This window comes from Carcharhinus amblyrhynchos, chromosome 2, assembly GCF_965287045.1.
Source record: "Carcharhinus amblyrhynchos chromosome 2, sCarAmb.v2.hapA, whole genome shotgun sequence".
Taxonomy (NCBI): Eukaryota; Metazoa; Chordata; class Chondrichthyes; order Carcharhiniformes; family Carcharhinidae; genus Carcharhinus; species Carcharhinus amblyrhynchos.
The window spans coordinates 49,242,067-49,262,894 of NC_137325.1; the positions used below are offsets into that span (position 1 = coordinate 49,242,067).

General features: G+C 44.0%; 2 protein-coding genes across 3 annotated transcripts in view; one reads left to right on the forward strand and one right to left on the reverse strand.

Annotated features, from left to right (window-relative positions):
- Window positions 1–649, reverse strand: part of nsun2 (NOP2/Sun RNA methyltransferase 2) — a 38,837-nt gene extending 38,188 nt beyond the window's left edge. Inside the window, exon 1 of the mRNA XM_080205249.1 lies at window positions 308–649. Coding sequence (XP_080061375.1) covers window positions 308–370 — 63 coding nt within the window. The 5' untranslated portion in view covers window positions 371–649. The remainder of the gene's footprint in view (window positions 1–307) is intronic.
- Window positions 650–2,492: 1,843 nt separating this feature from the next.
- Window positions 2,493–20,828, forward strand: part of srd5a1 (steroid-5-alpha-reductase, alpha polypeptide 1 (3-oxo-5 alpha-steroid delta 4-dehydrogenase alpha 1)) — a 32,723-nt gene continuing 14,387 nt past the window's right edge. The window contains exons 1-2 of one of the 2 annotated variants that reach the window (XM_080205259.1): window positions 2,493–3,019; window positions 17,983–18,149. In XM_080205259.1, the coding sequence (XP_080061385.1) occupies window positions 2,706–3,019; window positions 17,983–18,149 (481 nt within the window). In that variant the 5' untranslated portion in view covers window positions 2,493–2,705. The remainder of the gene's footprint in view (window positions 3,020–17,982; window positions 18,150–20,828) is intronic. The other variant, XM_080205267.1, reaches the window with a different exon arrangement.

Here is a 20,828-nt window from a genome sequence, read left to right on the forward strand (position 1 = left end):
CCACCTCGATTTGGAAATATATTACTGTCCCACAGTCAAAAAAAAACTGGAACTTTCTAGCAAATGCAGTTCTAACAACCACATGGATTGCAGCTGGTTCAAGGAAGTGGCTCCAGTAGACTTAAGGCCAATGGAGCCCAGGGACAGCCAGGGAATGAGTTTAAAAGTTCAAACAAATCCGTCGGAAACCGCGTAGAATGGTTATGAAATACATGCGCTGGAAGAAAAAGCAGGATTCCAGGCACTTTTTTAAAAAAGGGAATATATCATTAAAGGGACCAGCCCTCGAGCCCTGCCCAATACCTACAGACTTGTTGCCGGAGTTTTCATTCCTGTCTCGGTTTCTGGGTCTGTTCTTTCTTCTCCCCATGGTGCGGAGAACGGAGAAGAAGCGTGAAAAAGTGATTGTGGCCAGCGGGTGGAGCAGGCCTGAAGCGCCGGGCTGGAGTGCAAGAGGGGCGGACCGAAAGCTGAGGGCGGCTCCGGCTGCGGGGATGCTGACAGACACCCGGCTCACTCAGTCCCCTCGGCTCGCTGGCTCTCACTCACAGCCGCCTGTGCAGAGCACGCGCCGCAACCACATGTAACAAAATAAAAGATACAGTCACCGCTGCTACTTCACTGCGCATCCGTCAACGTTACCTCAACATGCGCTGCACTGAGGCTGCCGGCAAATAGCGTGGCCACCTTCCGTTACACACGCCCTCCTCAAGTGTCCAAACCTACAAAATATATCATTTCGTTCTATTGTATACCATTTTATTCTTATGTGTATGCTGGCAATCACTGACACATTACCATGAGTCATTTTGCACTCGATGTGATGCAAAGAATATTTACTTTTCATTTTTAATATATTGAAATCTCTGCAGTAGGGGCTGGGATCAAGTAAAACGTGGCCGCTTTCAAAACGATGACATTTCATTTCTGGGAGATTAGAATCTGGCTTTTGGCTAACAACTCTGGAGGGAAGTAGTCCTGGAAGTTTGATCCTCTTGCATTTGTCGGCTGTTGGCAAATTAACATAACCTTATTTTTTCAAAATTAGAAGGAAATATTTTGGAACTTAATTTTATGGACATTTCTTGAGTGGCCAGGGTGAAAAAATTATGACAACCACCCTATCCCAGTTCACCATAGGCAAAAATGACGACAATGTATTTACATAGAGCTTTTGGTAAACTTCAGGCCAGGCCCGGTAGGCTAATCCAATATTTATTGCCCATTCCTAATTGCGCTCCAACCATTGCATGCCATATGTGTAAGTACATCCACAGTAAAGGAGTTCTTGGACTTTGACCCAGTGACAGTGAAAGAATGGTGGTTGAGTTCAAATTCAAATAAGTGCTGGGAGGTGAGCCTCCAGGTGGTGTTGTTCCCAAGAATGTACTGCTCTCTTTCTAAATAGTAGTTATCATGGGTTTCTAGGGTACTGTCTAAGTAGCCTTAGTAAGTTCCTGCAGTACGTCTTGTAGGTGATGCACACTGCTGCCACAGTGCTTGAGTGGTGCAAGAGTGTCTATCAGCAGGCTGCTTTGTCCTGGATAGTGTCAAGCTTCTTGAATGTTGGAGCTGCACCAACAAGTGGGAGGTATTCCATCACACCCCTGACCTGTGTCTTGTGGATGATGGATAAGCTTTGGGGAGTCAAGAGATGAGTTACTCACTGCAGGATTTCTCGCCTCTGACCTCTTGTAGCCGCACACTCTTGTAGTCCCCCAATTAAACAACGCCTTAATTTCAAAACTGTCACCCTTGTTTACGTAGCCCTCACTCCTCCCTAGTTCTGTAATCTAATTAATCTCCACAATCCCCCATGGTACCTGGATTCCTGTAGTTATGATAACTTGATATTGATCACTCCACCATTGATGGTCATGCCTTCAATTGGCAAAATCCTAACATCTGGAATTTCTTCTGTAAACTTCTCAGCCAGAATTTTACCATCCCACTTGCCACCAAAATGGGAACGGGCATGGGGTGGACCATGAAAAAGTCCATTGACCTTGGGTGGGATTTTATGGATTCACGAGGAGTAAGGCTGTAAAATCTCACCCCTCGTATCTATCTTGTTTTAAGCTTTTAAGACACTCCTTATATCCTATCTTTCTGACTAAATTTTTGACCATCTGCCCAAATGTCCCTCCTTGTTACATTGTAGTCAATTTTACTCTGCAACACTTCCGTGGAACGCTTCGGAGTGTTTTATTAGTTAAGGCGCTATATAAATACAAGCTGTTGTTAGCCGTATTGCCATTTTGTTATTTCATCATTGTTGTGCTGAGCTCATTACACTGAGCATTTATTTTTAACACCCTGCAGTATACCATTTACGTAATGCATATTGCACTCAATCTGCTCGCTGCAGTGAGATCACCAACTCCATCAATGCAGGAATGGGAAGGCTGCTCTGATATTATTGGCTCCTTTGCTTCTGACTGCCCGGTCATTCGCTGCTTCCCAATCTTACGGTAGGCTGTCGGAATGTCGCAAAACAAAGCTGTTTTTGAATGGCTGATGATAAAGTCAATCACAAACTCTCCTTCCACCCTTTGAAAAGCGAGATTCGGGTTCCTCTGTTTTGCTGAAGAAATTAGACCTTAGTTGGTCTTTTGTATATTTCATATCGAAATTTCTGGGTTGATAATGGATAGCTTGTCTTCCGTGTAAATAAAGGAAGACTTTGCTGGTATTAATTCTCCATTATGTCCTCGAGGTCTATGTTTCGGTTTGTTTTGGGTGTGGATAATGAAAGCGAGTTGCTACTTCAATCGTCCTGGCTCATGGTCTTTATGGGAGTTTGTACTTTTGTGATCTTGCAGTTCGTTGATTTGCCCTACGGCAGATACGCTTGCAGTAAGTTCGGGTTTCCAGTAAATGTGAAAGCTGCTTGGTTTCTCCAGGAGATCCCGTCTCTAGCACTGCCGCTCTATCTGACGTTTTTCAGCATTGACACTGAACCTTTGCAGCTTCCCAACCAGCTTCTTCTGGGCATGTTCATCTGCCACTACATTCACAGGTAAGAACTGCATGTTTCGTAACAACTACTTGAATGAAAACGGGTAGGAAATAAAATTGTGGATTTTGTGGTTAGATGATTTGGAAGAAAGCTGCCTACATAGATGCAATGGTATCTGTGGCATGGATATCATTTTTCCTGACAATACTTTGATTTTGGTATCCGCTCAAGGGGATCTCTGGAGTCCAGTAACAAAGATGTCATCAAGTTGTTAAGGAGCCAGTCACACAGAGGAATTGTCTCAGGCTCAAACAAGGAAGTTCAAAGTAGACCAGAACTGATAATACATTACATTTTAATAATTTTGCAGACAGCAAAATAAAGCTTGGAAAATATGCCTGGGATTAAGGTAGAAACTTAAAATAACTTTAAGGTATAGGTATATATATTATCATACTTCTATTACATAGGTATATTGCAGAAGCCAGGATAAGAGGAGGTTTGATGGAGGTAATCAAAATGAAGAGGGCATTGAACAAGGTAGAGGGGGGAACTATTCCCCTTGGTGGCTAGAGGACACAGATTGACCATGACTGGCAAAAAAAATGCAAAATGAGGATTTTTCTGAAATAATGAGTTCAATCATGACTTTCAAAAAAGAATTGGATCATTATCTGAAAAGCAAAAATTTCCAGAACAAAGGGAAAAAAGGCTGGGGAGTGGCAGTGGGTGACTTGCTCTTCCATAGAGTTGGCACAGTTGGCCTCCTTCTGTGTTGTAACCATTCTATGATTCTCATGGCATTCTACATTTCTACAAACGTGAAATGAGTTTTTCAGAGTCAGTGAGATTATGAACTTAATCTGCTGCTAAAAGCCTCATTAGACCTCAGTCAACAAGATGATTTTTTTTCAAGGATTTTTAAAGTGAGAATAATAGGATAAGAATGGATATTCACATCAATTCAGATTTCTATCCACGAAGAGTTCAACAGTGCAACCTGGGGAACAGTGGGAAATCACTGACAGCAACTTATGGATTTCCACGTTATAGTTTCAGAGTTGTAATGATGATGAGCCCTGACAGATTCACGATCATACAAGCACAAAATCTGAACTATTAGTAACAGTGATGGTGTGGCATCCCTTAACTGATATATTGATGGAAAAATAATGGTGTATTTAATATACATGCCATTAATGTTTTCCAGAAAGAACAGCAACTCATTGCAAGTTCAAAATGATCAGTGAGTCACAGTTCACCATGAACTGGTGCATGATTTCATTGGTACTGGTTGGTGTTAGACTGCTCACTAGGTTAGTATATCCAAGCTGTAAGTGACTTCATTGTCCTCTGTGAGTTTTCTCATGATTAAAGAATCCAATGCAAGCTTTGCACGGGTAGTCACTAAACCTGTAGTTCATGTTGTCATTGTTGGTGTTGGGGTATTTCTTCAACTGAGCCACCTCTTGTATTTCTCTGGGAATGGTTGATATTGTGAATTTGACAGAGATGGTCCTTGAAGCATACTGAACCAACTTTCAGTGCTTCCTTCACATAGGCTAATAGACTGCAGTGTTTTTCCAGGAGACAAAGTTTACAATGCAGAAGGTTCTTTTTAGGGTGCCTTGTATCATTTGTACTGAGCATCTTGATGTCATTTTCACAAAGACAGCTCTTCACCTTGGGGGATCCGGCAGCCATCCATGTGGAAGATATGGCTTACTCGTCTATGTTGAATTTTCTGGATGGTGATCTTCATGCCGTTGAGCCCAGCATGATGAAGGACTCATTGTTTGTGATTTTGTCTGGCCTTTAAATTCTCATGATGGTCCTCGAATGTCTTTGGTGGAAATGTTCTAGAACTTTGATGTGGCTCCTGTCGCACACCCAGGAATCTGCGCCAGTGGTCTGATCGGGTTTGATTTTAATCTTCAGCTTAGTTCCATGCTGCTTCCAGATATGATCATGGAGTGGTCATATGCAGACCTTGCGTTCTGGATGCATGCACTGATATCTTCACCTAGAGTGACATCCCTGGACAGCACACTATCAAAGTATGAGAAGTTCTCAACCTTGAGCTTCAATGGTCAAGCCTGGCATTTCATATCATGTGCCTGCCTGTGGCTGAAAAGTTAGCTTGGTTTTGGAGAGTAAGTGGGTGGGATTTTCCAACCACATTTGCCCCAAAACCGGAAAATCATTCCGAGGCCAATGGACCTTTGTATGTTTCGAGTCTCATCCGCTACAAATCCCTAAGTGTTTTGGCAGCTCTCAGAATTGTTTTGCCATAATCTGGATGTCTTCCGTGTTTTGGCAGCTATGTCAGTGTTCTGCATTCAGAAGCTATCTGATTGCTGCCTCTATGACCTTAGCAGCAAAACATTGCAATATATCAGCTTCACACAAACAATTCCTGCCTCAGATATTTAGTGTACTGTTTAACATTGTAAGGACTGTAATAATGATATGACTTCAGCTCCTTCAATGCTACTCAAACCCAGAGATCCAAAAGGGAACTACTGAAACTGGAACTTCACTCCAGTAAGTAACAAATAGTTGTTAAATTAATTTTGAAATTTTGCTTTTTAAATTTTTTAAATATTTTTCTTTTCTGTCCTGTTCCTGCCTCTTTTAATCTAATATTTCCTTTGCTCTCTAATTGTCATTCTGAATCTAATTTGACACAAATTCACAATGTTTCTGTCATATTGTTTAGGTAGTATGGGTTCTTTATGTTACTTTGGTGTTAGCTCATTGATGATCTTGAGACTTGCGTGTCTAAACATAGACACCTTTATTGGTCGGCTTTAATTATTTTCAGTTCCAAGTATAGTTTTGCCTGGAGTTGCTATCACCATTCTGGCTACCTGCTTATAGACTGTTCTTTGACCATATGACTACATACATCACACTGCGTGTGGTATCACACTCTGGTCTCATATTAACTCTTGCTCTGCTGAGTACCTTTTACATTGTAACGCATGCAGGCACATATCATCACCGTTTCCTTCTCTGCGACTCCTTATGTTTCTTTCTCGACACTTTGATTTCAGCAGTTAAGGAGATGGAACAATGGATCCAGTGTACTCCATTGTCCTCACTATGCCATTATCAATTCACATTTCTAACAAAGCTATAATTTCAAGGGGAGGAGAAATCCAGTTCACAACACTCGCCATGAGATGCACCACTCCAGCAATTTCTGGACTACTAGAAAGAGGAAATGAAGGGATTATATTATTAATTACACAACTTCATATTTCCTAGCAATGTTGCTTTGCTTCATTGTTACCTTTGCTGAAAACAGTTGTGAGCTTACTGTTGTAGTTTTATGCCATTGCAGGAAACATTGTTGATGCTTAACGGTATTCAGGATTTCCCCTGAAGAGAAACTAATGCTGTAAGTATAGATTTCAGCCTGAAATGATGCCTCCTATTTTTCACAAATTTCCACTGTTGAAATCATTGCTGAGTCTGTAATCATTTAAAAACATAGAAGAATTTATGGTACTGAGAGAGATGTTCAGCCCATCGTGTCTCTTTTCAATCTAATCCTACCCCTTGGTCCATTGCACTGAAAATTACAGCATGTAAATGTCCCAAGCGTTTCTAATTCCAGCTACCTTCTGAGTGTGGAAAAGAACAACAAAGAACAGCACAGCACAGGAAACAGGCCCTTTGGCCCCATAAGCCCATGCGGCCCATTTTAACACACAGTGAGTGCCTTATTCAAGTCTTTCGTCGCTCGTCGATGTTTTTGTCTATCTAGTGGAACTCCACAATAAAGGGGGTGAAAATTTAGGGAATTATATGTACGCCGGATTAAGGGAGATCCAATTCAGGGACAATTTATTGACGCCAATCAGCCTAAAAAGCACGTTTTTGGGATGTGGGAGGAAACCAGAGCATCCGGAGAAAACCCACGCAAGCATGGGGAGAATGTGCAAACTCCCACAGACATTGATCCAAGCTGGAGATACGACCCAGGTCTCTGTACAGCAGACAGTGATACTCACTGAGCTGTCATGTTGCCCGTCAATTGGTCCCGATTAAGCATACACTAACGGACGTGAAGCACTAGGCAACTCTCGAAGCAACATCCTAGAGCAACCCTCGCATGATCCACCATGTGTATGCACCTTGTTGGCCAACAAGGCAGACCGAATCGCCTGTGGATGTAAAAGGAGACATCAATAAACATCAATAGACATACAACAGGCTATACAGACAGTAATGGAAAATCCCCAATAGAAATTTGTTGGATGACTGATAGGAATCTATTAATTCCCAGGAACGTTCCGAGGCTCTTGAATAGAATGTTCAAATAGAATGTTCTTTTGTATCCCTCCCTTTCCAGTCTGCTTATGTGACTATCCAGGTAAGTCTTAAACAACCCTAGCGTGTCTGCTTCCACTACCCTACTTGGCAGTGCATTCCAAGCCCCCACCACCCTCTGCATAAAAAAAGTCCCTCTGACATCTGAGTTATACCTCGTCCCTCTCACCTTGAGCCCGTGACCCCTTGTGATCGTCGCCTCCAACCTGGGAAAAAGCTTCCCACTGTTCACCCTATCTATACCCTTCATAACCTTATACACTTCTATTAGGTCACCCCTCATCCTCCGTCTTTCCAGGGGGAACAACCCCAATTTGCCCAATCTCTCCTCGTAGCTAAGACCCACCATACCAGGCAACATCCTGGTAAACCTCCGCTGCACTCTCTGTAAGGCCTCCACATCCTTCCAGTAGTGCAGCAACCAGAACTGGACACAGTACTCTAAATGTGGTCTAACCAACGTTCTATTCAGCTCCAACATCAGACTCCAGCTTTTATACCCTGTCCTATAAAGGCAAGCATACCATATGCCTTCTTCACCACCTTCTCCACCTATGCTGCCACCTTCAAGGATTTGTGGACTTGCACACCTAGGTCCCTCTGTGTTTCTATACTCTTGATGGTCCTACTATTTATTGTAAAACTCCCCCCTACATTATTTCTTCCAAAATGCATCACCTCACATTTATCTGGATTAAATTCTATCTGCTATTTCTCCGCCCAATTTACCAGCCAGTCTATATCGTGTTGTATTGTCTGACAATGTTCATTGCTATCAGCAAGTCCAGCCATCTTCGTGTCATCCACAAACTTGCTGATCACACCAGTTACTCCTTCTTCCAAATCATTATATATATCACAAATAGCAGAGGTCCCAGTATGGAGCCCTGCGGAATACTACTAGTCACAGACCTCCAGCTAGAAAAAGACCCTTCCACTGCTACCCTCTGTCTCCTGTGACCAAGTCAGTTCTCAACCCATCTAGCCACCTATCTTTGTATCCCATGAGCCTTAACCTTTTTCACCAACCTGCCATGAGGGACTTTGTCAAACGCTTTACTGAAATCCATATAGACGACATCCACAGTCCTTCCTTCGTCAACTGTTTTTGTCACCTCCTCAAAAAAATGCCACCAAATTTGTAAGGCACGACCTCCCTCTTACAAAACCATGCTGTCTGTCACTAAAGAGATTGTTCTGTTCTAAATGCGCATATATCCTATCTCTAAGAATCCTCTCCACCAACTTCCCTACCATGGACGTCAAGCTCACCGGCCTATAGTTATCCCTGCTACCCTTTTTAAATAACAGTACCACATTCGCTATCCTCCAATCCTCTGGGACCTCACCTGTGTCCAAAGAAGAGACAAAGATTTCCGTCAGAGGCCCAGCTATTTCATCTCTTGAGTCCCTGAGCAGTCTAGGATAAATGCCATCAGGCCCCGGTGATTTGTCAGTTTTAATGTTCCCTAAAAAACCTAACACTTCCTCCCTTGTAATGGAGATTTTCTCCAACGGGTCAACAACTCCCTCTGAGACACTCCCAGGCAACAAGTCCTCTCCTTTATGAATACTGATGCAAAGTATTTATTCAGGATCTCCCCTATTCCCTTGGGCTTTAAGCATAATTCCCCTCTTTTGTCCCTGAGAGGTCCATTTTTTTTTGTTCTCTCTCTCTGACAGCTCTTTTGTTACTAACATGTGAATAAAATGCATTTGGATTCTCCTTAATCCTGTCTGCCAAGAACATTTTGTGACCTCTTTTCGCCCTTCTAACTCCCCGTTTGAGTTCTTTCCTACTTTCTCTGTATTCCTCCAGAGCGCTGTCTGTTTTCAGTTGCCTGGACCTAACGTACGCTTCTCTTCTTTATGATCGAGTCCTCAATATCCCTGGTTATCCACAGCTGATTTAAATTCAGGGAAAAACTCTTAATTCCCCTCTAACTCTTCGAGCAATTACTTTAGATATATTCCCCTTGGTTATTGACATCTTGGCTAACGGAAATAGATCACCCCCTCAGCTTCCGCATAATTTTATACACCCCAAAGTTTTTCTCTCAAGTCTCTCCTTCTTCCTAACTTATCCAATCTTTTTTCATAGTTTGAAGTGTCAATTCCTGGCAACATTGTTAAATCTCCACAGTATCCTCTCTGGTGTGATCAAATCCTCCTATAATGTTATAACTAGAACTGTCCATAGTATTCCAGCTGTGGTCTGACTAGTGTTCTGTATGGTTTTTGCATAATCTCTGTGCCACGATCAGTAATGGATCCGCCTAAGCCTTCCGAAACACTTTATCTAGCTGCTATCTTTAGAGTTCTATAGACATGCGCTCTTAGGTCCTTTTGCTCTTCTACACTTCTCAGAGTCCTATTACGTGTTATGTAATTCCCTGCCTTGTTTGTTATGCCCACATGCATTACACACATTTCTCTGGATTGAATTCTATTTGCAATCTTTCTGCCCACTGTCATTAAATATCTCTCTGCAGGCTTTCATCCTCATTGTCGCCAACATGGATAATTTTCATATAATCCGCAAACTTCTTAATCTTCCCCCTAAATTTAAATCTAAATCATTCATGTATGCCACTGTGCCAGTTTGCTGCTTTGCCTTGGAACCCTTAAACACTAATTTTCTGAGCATCTCGCCATTTGGGACTTTGTCAAAAACCTTACTAAAATCCACATAAACCATGTCAAACATGCTACCATCACCCTTGAAAAAAATTCAGTCAAGTTATCCAGGCACAACTTTTCCTGACTGTGTTCTCGATTAAATCCATGCATTTTTTAAATGATGATTTACACTGTATCTCTTACTTTTGAAAAGGCTGTCATTGCAATATTGAGACCACTTAACCTATTTATTAATGTTCCCGATTTATATTTCCTTCCAATTGTTAGAGTCGTGTCTGCTGGGAAGTGAACTTTATTGGAGTGAATTATCAACAGCAAGATAAGTTTGTTCAGCAATGACATTTATGGTGCATCTCATTGGTGCAGGAAAACCCAGATCATTTTAAATTCTTCTTTTGAGGAGAATAACTTGCGTATTATTTTGATGTGACAGTGTGAATATTAGCAGATAAAGCTTCAAAGACCCAAGTCCCTTGAGTCTTTTAAATAATTATATTCATAATACATCTAGTCAATGATTATTGCCACCATGAGATCTGAAATTTGTGAAACACAATCATGGAGCCTGATTCAAATGACAACAACTTCTGTCATTTTCATCACCTCCTTAAAAGGTGTAATCCGGTAATTGCTTCAACATATTTGCATATTGTGATTTAGGATTGTGCCATTCATGTGGATCGACTGTGGATAGTGGGTGGCACAGTGATTAGCACTGCTGCCTCACAATGCCAGGACCTGGATTCAATTCCAGCTTTGGGTGACTATCTGTATGGGGTTTGCATGTTCTTCCCGTGTCGGCGTGGGTTTCCTCTGAGTGCTCCGATTTCCTCCCACACTCCAAAGGTGTGCAGGTGAGGTTGATTGGCCAGGCTAAATTGACTCTTAGTATCAGGAGAATTAGCAGGGTAAATACATGAGGTTATGGGGATTGGGCCTGGGTGGGGTTGTTGTCAGTGCAGCCTCCATGAGCCGAATGGCCTCTTTCTGTAATGTAGGAGTTCTATTCTATTGATGTCAAAAAGATGATGAAATGGGGAAGAAATGAAGGTTCATTGACCTGAAACATTATCTCTGTTTTCCTCCACACATGCTGCCTGACACTGCTGAATATTTCCAGCAATTTCTGATTTTATTTTTGAATTTCAGCAACTGTGGTATTTTGCTTTTGTGGAAGAAATGAGGACTTTTATTTCATTCCAGAATTGGTTTTGCAAAAACTGTATTTATTTGAGCTGCAACACTAGGAAGAGTACTTCCTGCACATACTCAGTTGGAATCGCTACGTCAGAGCATCATCTGGCAGCAATCAAACAAACAAGTTGGCTCGACACAGACTAACAGTAAATTTCAAATGACCCAGTTTTATGTCTGTCCAGTTCTAACCAATTCCAATTTCTTGAATCTGGACCATCTTTAATTTAAAGCTGTAAACTGTGCTTCTGACAATTCAGTAAATGGTGAAGATGTATAATTATGAAGTTTCAGTAAATGAGATTCTCAACTTCCAATATGGAGAATTGATCAATATATTTAGTTTACAACATCATTTGGGTAAAAATCACTATAAACAATATTAATATAAGAATAATGTTGACCCTGTGATTAAGAGTCCAAAATGTACTAGTTGAGCGATCCACGCTGCATATAAGCTCCCTGGCCTTAGTGCACTGGATGTAGCCTAAGGTGGGCTTTAAACTCTATTTCAATGTCTCTTTAGGTCAATTAGTGAGACCCACTGCAAGGAATGATGTGCAACCATGATGTTGCAGATTAAGTCATTAGTCTGAATACTTTAAACAAGGTTCATTCAAACTTCTATCGTTGACCCGATTGACATTGGGAGCCATTGCACATGGGATGGCAGCCACAATTTAGGTTGAGTATGCATGCACAACTATTCCTGATACCTTTCTGGTCAGCCACAGGAGTTGCAAAACAAAAATTGCTAAGACGCAAGAAAATTTCAACAAAATTATTGAGCTAGGTTAACTCACAGACCTGTTAGTAGATATTAAAGGCTAGGCTGCTACTTTGAGATTGTTTTTGATTAAGTAACTTATTTTTGTAATTTCAACAATTGTTAACAATTAACGATTGTAGTTTGGTCATAGCTTCTATCGGCGCCATGCTGGTTGTGGAATAATCTAGTAAGAAATGCAGGGAATGTGGAAAAGGTCTGCCATGATTTTTACAGTAACTTCATTGCAGTGTTAATGTAAGCCTACTTGTAACACTAATAAATAAACTAAAAAAATGATTGTGGTGTGCAGACAATTGCTACATGTTGTGGGAGGTGTAGAGGGATGAAGGGGGGGGTGGTGGTGGTGGAGGGGTGTCTCTTCTGTTCAGCTGAGGGTGTTTAAGAGAAGGGTATTGAAAAGTATTTGTCAGATCCAAAATGGCAGATTGATAGCCCAATCAGTGTTCAACACTGAGTGATACACAATCTGCCCACTTTGCCTATTTCCAGCATGTATGGGGCACACCTGCATTGGTGCACTTTCTAAACATGGTGATCTGGGCAGGCTGCATCAGAAGTACCCTGCACATTCTACACTGATACAGTTCCTGTTAAAATCGGGAATCTGAAATTTAGCTCAGTTCACCTTAATCATTGAGATTCTTGGAAATGTATTTCTAAAGTGCAACACATGGTGGTTTGATTTTGCAAGTTTTGATGGAGCAGTGCATGATTTTGTACAAAGAACAAAGAACAACCCAGCACGGGAAACAGGCCCTTCGGCCCAACGAGCCCGCGCCGCCGCATCACTCCTACACCTATTCTACCCTGCATGTCTACGAATGGGACCCTACTCAGTCAGATTCAGGGAAGAAATAGTGTCAATTTGGTAAAAACCGATTAGCCTAAGAGCACATCTTTGGGGTGTGGGAGGAAACCGGAGCGCCCGGAGGAAACCCACGCAACCACAGGGAGAATGCGCAAACTCGCACAGACACAGGCCCAAATCCATGTGTCTGCACAGCCAGCAGTGCTAGTCACTGAGCTGTTGCGGCGCCCGTCTACCGGTCCAGGATCAAGCACACACACCGACATGAAGTACTAGGCCACTCCTGGACTTCCAAGAGCAGCCCACGCACGACCCGCCGTGTGCATGCCCCTCGCTTGACATGAGGTGGACCTCCACCTGTGGAATAAAGACAAAAAATATTAATCATACAGCCTGCCCTTCCGGTGTCTCCCGAGGTTTAACCCTATTTAATAGCCCCTACCATATCCCTCCATTCTCGTTTCACTCATGTGCCTATCTAACTGCATCTTAAACGAGTCCAACGTTCCTGCCTCCACCACCCTACTCGGTAGCGCGTTCCAGACCCCCACAACTCTCTGCGTAAAGAACCTTCTTCTCACCTCCAAATTATACCTCCCCCCCTCACCCTTAAATGATGACCTCTCGTGTTCGTACCCAGTCTAGGGAGCAGTCTCTCACTATTAACTCTATCTATTCCCTTCAGTATCTTATATACTTCTATCATGTCCCCTCTCAATCTCCGTCTTTCCAAGGAGAATAGCCCCAGTTTCTTCAATCTCTCCTCGTAACCCAGTCCCCCCATGCCAGGCAACATCCTGGTAAACCTCCTCTGCACCCTTTCCAGAGACTCCACGTCCTTCCGGTAGTAAGGTGACCAGAACTGGCCGCAGTACTCCAAATGCGGTCTAACCAACGTTCTGTACAACTGAAGCATTAGACGGCAGCTTTTATACTCTATGCCCCTTCCTATAAAGGCTAACATCCCATAAGCCTTCCTAACAATGTTCTCCACTTGTGACGCAACCTTCATGGATTTGTGAACCTGCACTCCCAGGTCCCTCTGTATGTCTATACTCCTAATCGGCCTACCTTCTATCACATAGCTCCTCTCTGCATTATTCCGTCCAAAATGCATCACCTCGCATTTGTCAGGATTAAATGCCATCTGCCACCTATCTGCCCACTGCACCAACCTATCTATATCCTGTTGTATCACCTGACAATCCAGTTCCGTACCCGCCAACCCTGCCATCTTGGTGTCATCAGCAAACTTGCTGATCACACCACCTACGCCCTCTTCCAAGTCATTTATGTAGACTACAAAGAGGAGAGGTCCCAGTACTGAGCCCTGCGGCACACCACTGGTCACTGGCCTCCAGCCCGACAAGGTCCCCTCCACAATACCCTCTGTCTCCTATTTCCCAGCCAGTTCTCAATCCACCTAGCTACCTGGCCTCGTATCCCATGCGCCTTAACCTTTTCTACCAGCCTACCGTGAGGGACTTTGTCAAACGCCTTACTGAAATCCATATAGATGACATCAATGGCTCTCCCATCGTCAACCGTTTTTGTCACCTCAAAGAATTCCACCAGATTCGTAAGGCAAGACCTCCCTCTAACAAAGCCATGTTGCGTATCCCTAATCAGATCGCAATGCTCCAAATGCTCATACATCCTACCCCTAAGTATTTTTTCCATTAACTTCCCTACCACCGACGTCAAACTCACCGGCCTATAATTCCCAGGGTTATCCCTACTACCTTTTTTGAACAACGGGACCACATTTGCTACCCTCCAGTCTTCTGGGACCTCACCTGTGTCCAAAGAAGAGACAAAGATGTGCGCCAGAGGCCCAGCAATTTCATCTTTCGCCTCCCTAAGCAGCCTGGGATAAATACCATCAGGCCCCAGAGCTTTAACCGTCCTTACGCTACCTAAAAGCCCTAGCACTTCCTCTCTCGTAAAAACTATATCCTGCAACTGAACCTCCGCTCCCTCCAAGAGACCGCACGATTCCGAACCCCTCTCCTTCGTGAATACCGACGCAAAGTATTCATTCAGGAGCTCCCCCATTCCCTCCGACTCAGTACACAACTCTCCACTCTTGTCCCTAAGAGGACCAATTTTCCCTCTAACTACTCTCTTGCCTCTAATATAGGAATAAAATGCCTTTGGATTTTCCTTAATCCTACCAGCCAAAGCCATCTCATGCCCTCTCTTCGCCCTTCTAATTCCCCTTTTTAGCTCCCTCCTACTCTCTCTATATTCATAGAACATTACAGTGCAGAACAGGCCCTTCGGCCCACGATGTTGCGCCGACCAGTTTAAAAAAAAACAACAACAATGACCCACTAACCTAAACCAATCCCTTTTCGTCCATAAACCTATCTACAGACCTCTTAAACGCCCCCAGACTAGGCGCATTTACAACTGCAGCAGGCAGGGCATTCCAATCCCTCACCACCCTCCAGCGCACTCTCCGTACCCATTTGTTTTGACCTAACATACGCCTCCCTCTTCTTCCTGACCAAGTCTTCAATATCCCCCGTAATCCACGGCTCTCTAATGCTACCTTTCCCATCCTTTCGCTTAACCGGAACATACCTCCCCTGCAACCATTTCATTTTGTCCCTAAAAGCCTCCCACTTGCCAACCGTGGACTTGCCAGCTAACAGTCCCTCCCAATCAGTTTGCCGCAGCTCCCTCCTAATCCTGCCATAGCTCGCCTTTCCCCAGTTCAGCACACTCCCGTTTGGACGGCACTCGTCCCTTTCCATTTTTATCCTAAAGTAGACGGACTTGTGGTCACTGTTTGCCACATGTTCGCCTACCTCTACCTCACCCACCTGCCCCGGCTCGTTTCCCAACACTAAATCCAGTATAGCCCCTCCCCTAGTCGGGCTAGTTACGTACTGTTCTAGCGACCCTTCCATAACACATTTCACAAACTCCTCTCCCTCCGTACCCCCAGCTCTAGGCCCCCTCCAATTCACTCCGGGAAAATTAAAATCACCCACTACAACCACTCTATTCTTCCTGCACCTGTCCAAAATGCCCCTGCAAATGCCTTCCTCCACTGACTTTGGGCTGTTGGGTGGCCTATAGTACACCCCTAGCAATGTGATCTCTCCCTTTTTATTCCTCAACTCCACCCACACTGACTCAATCCCTATCTCTTCCATATCGTCCTCCCTCTGCACTACTGTGATGTTTTCCTTTACCAACAGTGCCACCCCTCCACCTCTCTTCAACCCTCCTCTGTCACACCTAAAACACCTGTACCCAGGAACATTCAGCTACCAGTCCTGCCCTTCCCGTAACCACGTCTCCGTTACAGCCACCACATCTAACTGCCTCACACACATCAAGGCCCTAAGCTCATCCGTTTTCCCTGTCACACTCCTAGCACTGAAACAGACACAGTTCAACCCACAAGTGTCCCTCGGAACCACCTTCTCCCTTATAATTTTCCTTTCACCCGACTCTCTCCCAGCCACCTCCCCACCCCCCCTCCCTATTAGTTTAAATCATTCCTGAACACCCCAGCTAACCTCCCTGCTAAGACACTAGTCCCCCTCCCGTTCAAATCCTCCCCACCCCTCCTGTACAATTGCCTTTCTCTCCTAAACGCCTCCCAGTGATCCACATAAGTAAACCCCTCTACCCTACACCAGTCCCTCAACCATGCATTCAACTGCATGATCTCGTCATTCTTAGCCCTGCTCGTACTGGGCAGCAACCCAGACAGTGCCACCCTGGAGGTCCTGCTCTTTAGTTTGGCCCCCAACTCCCTAAATTGCCTACGGACCTCTCCCCTACTCCTCCTTCCTATATCCCCCTCCCCTACGTGTACTATGACCTCTGCCTGGGTCCCCTCCCCTTTCAAAATTCCCTCTACCCTTTCCATTATATCCTTTACCCCTGCTCCAGGGAGGCAGACCACCATCCTGGAGTCGCGCCCCTGCCCACAGAACCTCCTATCAATCCCTCGGACTCTCCCATCCCCTACCACTATCACCTTACCAGCCCCCTTCCGTCCCTCTAAGTCAGTCTCCCCTTCCTTCCTATTTTTCTGTGCCCCTGTTGACGAACCTTGGGGGGCCTCCGGGGAGGCCGGGGGACCGTGACTACTCTTATTCTTCCTCTTTCCCCTCCTAACAGTCGTCCATCCTCCCTTCTCTTCAGCCCTTGAGACCTCCTCCTGCTCATGGTTCCCAGCCATTATCTCCTCGTTCTCCCTGACTAGAAACGCATCTTCCAGCCGCCCCTCGAGTTGCCTGACCCGGGCCCTCAATCGCTGCAGTTCTAAACATTTACTGCAGATGTGTACCTTGGGGACACGTGACACCACCAGGAACTCCCACATGTGGCACCGGGCGCAACTTACATTCCTCCCTATATTCCCTACCATGTCCCAACCTCCTGTAAGTGCCCAAAGGTAGAAATCTGTCACTCACCTTCTCCAAGCCTGCACTCGCCTAAGCCCAGCAAGCCAAAGCCCTTCTCGCTCAGTTCCCACTCACTCCGCTGCCCACTCCCGACGCTGCCCGCTCTATGCTGCTACCCCTTTTTTATACCCCCCGCTTCCCCTTAACGACAATCCCCTGGCCTAACTTCCGGTACGGAAGTAAACTACACTCTAACAAGCCCTGAGAACCGGAAGTAGAGGAAAAAAGCGGTTTTTAATTCAAATCAGTCACTCACCACAGCCACAGCCACCAGGTTCAATGCTCCGGAGAACAATGAGTGTTCTTGCGAAGTGTTTTCCACTTCGCTACGTTTCTCTGGTCAGAAATATTGCTACCAGCATAACGCATGTTAAAAGTAGACATTGCCGCACCATGCCCCTTTTTACAGGGACATAACTACTAACAGCCCATTTGATTATGTGCCAAAGCATTTGCGCTTTTTTATTAACCCTTTTGGAGAAAGTGTGAGTAAGGAACAGCTGCTTCTGAACATCTATAAATGGCTTATAGTTCAGTCAAATTAAATTAAAATCTGTACTTCAGTGATACACTTTAGTATTTTCCAAGACTCAGGTAGCCTACTGCTGCATAAGAAAATGAAAAAATTAGGAAGGTATCTGATAAGAGAAAACACGAGAGAAGAAAATAATTGATTGAAAATTAAGAGCAATATATGAGAAATAGTAGATTGAGAGTTTGGAAATGTTGTGGTGGATGACTTACCCAGGTTTATTGTTACTTACAGATTTGAATATATTTTTGGAGAAAAAGAAAGTAGTAAACAATTCTCTGTTTGTTACAGGTCACTGATATTCCCTTTTTTAATTAGAGGAGGAAAAGCCACACCTTTCATTTCTTTTGCATTAGCTTTCACATTTTGCCTATATAATGGATATCTGCAGGCTAGATTCCTAAGCAAGTACGCTGTGTACCCCTCAGACTGGATAACCGATCCACGCTTCCTGACAGGTAATCTTAATTTGATGTAAATATTTACTTTGGGGGAGGGAGTGATAATGCAGTGCTATAGGATGCTAAACCTGTTTGTTACCAGAAATGGACAGGCATAAAACAGAGAATATTCTTTTCTTCATCCAATTCAGCCTGTCGCAGGTAGGAGTGCCCGTCAGCTTGGATTGTTCTAGAATCTCCCAGTGCTAAAGATTTAATGAGCAATACACTTTCTCCTACAAACAATGCAGGAGAAAATTTGTTCCAACCAAATTTATTAGAACACCAGGATACTAACAAGCTAAAGATGTAATTCAACCCTAGCAATTGCATGCACTAACTGATAAAACTGTCTGATGGGGGATAATGCCTATGTAACAGCTGCATGGCTAATTTGCAATAGTTTGACGTCTCATAACACCAGGTTAAAGCCCAACAGGTTTATTTGGAATCACGAGTTTTCAAAGTGCTACTCCTTCATCAGCTGCTCCTTCTTCACTCACGTCATAAAGGGGCAGTGCTCCGAAAGCTCATGATTCCAAATAAACCTGTTGGCATTTAACCTAGTGTTGTGAGACTTCTTAATGTGCCCTCCCCAGACGAACACCAGCATCTCCACCTCATTGCAACAGTTCGCCGTTGTGTCCCTATTTTAGCAGCATGTCCATTCTTCTTATTCTTTAGTTCTCTGCCCAAAGGCATGGATTATCCACAACACCACAATCTCCACCATGGCTTGGGCAAGGGGAGAGGTCCCCAGTCCAGTCCAGCCCAGCTTGAACCCCATGCTGTTGGAAGCAATCTGATCACATGGAGATCCAGCCAGCCACGTAGTCTAAGTTGCTGTGGACTACGCACATGTAAAACGTACATTTTTGCATGAATGTTAATGATAGATGATACAATTTACTTTCCATCACATGGCTAGTTCGGAATCTCTCCTGTTTTTACTACCTGCTATGTATGTTAGAAGGACTTATTGGCTGATATTCAATTTTTGGTTGTATTATGAATGCAACAAAATGGGAAGCAGGACTGGATCAGGGGTGTGAAGTGGATCAGTGACCTTTGCTTCCGAAGAGAGCGCCATAAAACCACTGACTGGTTCTTCTTGAGGTCACACTTCGGTAAGAGTGCTGGTCTCTCCCTCTTCCACATCAGAATCTGTGTCCAGGTCACCAACAACCTGTCCTGGTCCCCCCCATACTGACACTATAGTTAAGAAAGCCCATCAATGTCTCTACTTTCTCAGAAGACTAAGGAAAATTGGCATGTCAGCTGCAACACTCTCCAACTTTTACAGATGCACCAGAAAGCATTATTTCTGGTTGTATCACAGCTTGGTATGCTCCTGCTCTGCCCAAAACGACAAAAGGTCATGAATGTAGCCCAGTCCATCGCACAAACCAGCCTCCCATCCATTGATTCTATCTACACTTCCTGCTGCCTTAGAAAAGCAGCCAGCACAATTAAGGAATCCACGCACCTTGGACATTGTCTCTTCCATATCCTTCCGTCGGAAAAAAGATACAAAAGTCTGAGGTCACGTACCAACTGACTCAAGAACAGCTTCTTCCCTGCTGCTGTCAGATTTTTGAATGGACCTACCTTGCAGTAAGTTGATCTTTCTCTACACCCTAGCTATGATTGTAACACTACATGCTGCTGTCTCCCATTTTCCTTCTTTATGAATGGTACGCTTTGTATAGCGTGCAAGAAATAATACTTTTCACTGTGTACTAATGCATGTGACAATAATAAATCAAATCAAAATCCAGCTTAGGGATTTTCTTTAAAAAAAGGGCAGCATGGACAAGTTGGGCTGAAGGGTCTGTTTCCATGCTGTAAATCTCTCTGACTCTATGAAATCAAATCCTCATCACCCAGAGAGGCAGGCGTTTGAGACTCAACACTGGCATTGATCGTCACCATGGCTGGTAATGAGGCCTGTCCTATCATGGGCTCCCTCCTTCTGAGATTGTCTAAGTGTTTCTTGACAATTTTGCCCTTATAAGAAATGGGCCCTGTTTTCTCATGATCCCAGGGACCCAAATGAGGCCATTGCCAAAATTCGTCACGTAGACTTTAAATGTTCTGTCTGTCCTTACAGAAACATGGCTCTTCTTCTGGGTCTCTTGTTGGGAATCTAACCTCCCCGCCAGGTTTGGGAAGCTTTCAACCATTTCTACTTTGCCCCCATTGATGTAGACAAGAGTATGATCACTTTTGCATTTCCTGAAGTCAATGACTATCTCATTCATTTTGTTGACATTGAGGGAGGGATTATTATCATCGCACCAGTTCACTAGATTCTCCATCATTCCTGAACTCTGTCTCATCATTGTTTGAGATCCTAGCCATGACAGTGGTGTTATCAGCAAATTTGAAAATCGAATTGGAGGGGAATTTGGCCACCCAAAGTTTGTATAAGCAGTATAGTAGGAGGCTGAACACATAGTCTTGTTGAGGATGATCGTGGAGGAGGTGATGTTGCCTATCCTTACTGATTGCAGTCTGTGGGTTAGGAAGTTCAGGATCCAGTCACAGAGGGAGGAGCCAAGCCCCAGGTCACGGAGTTTAGGGATGAGTTTCGTTGGAATAATAGTGTTGAAGGCTGAGCTGTAGTCAATAAATAGGAGTCTGACATAGGTGTCTTTTGTTATCTAGGTCTTCCAAGTATGAGTGATGGGCCAGGCA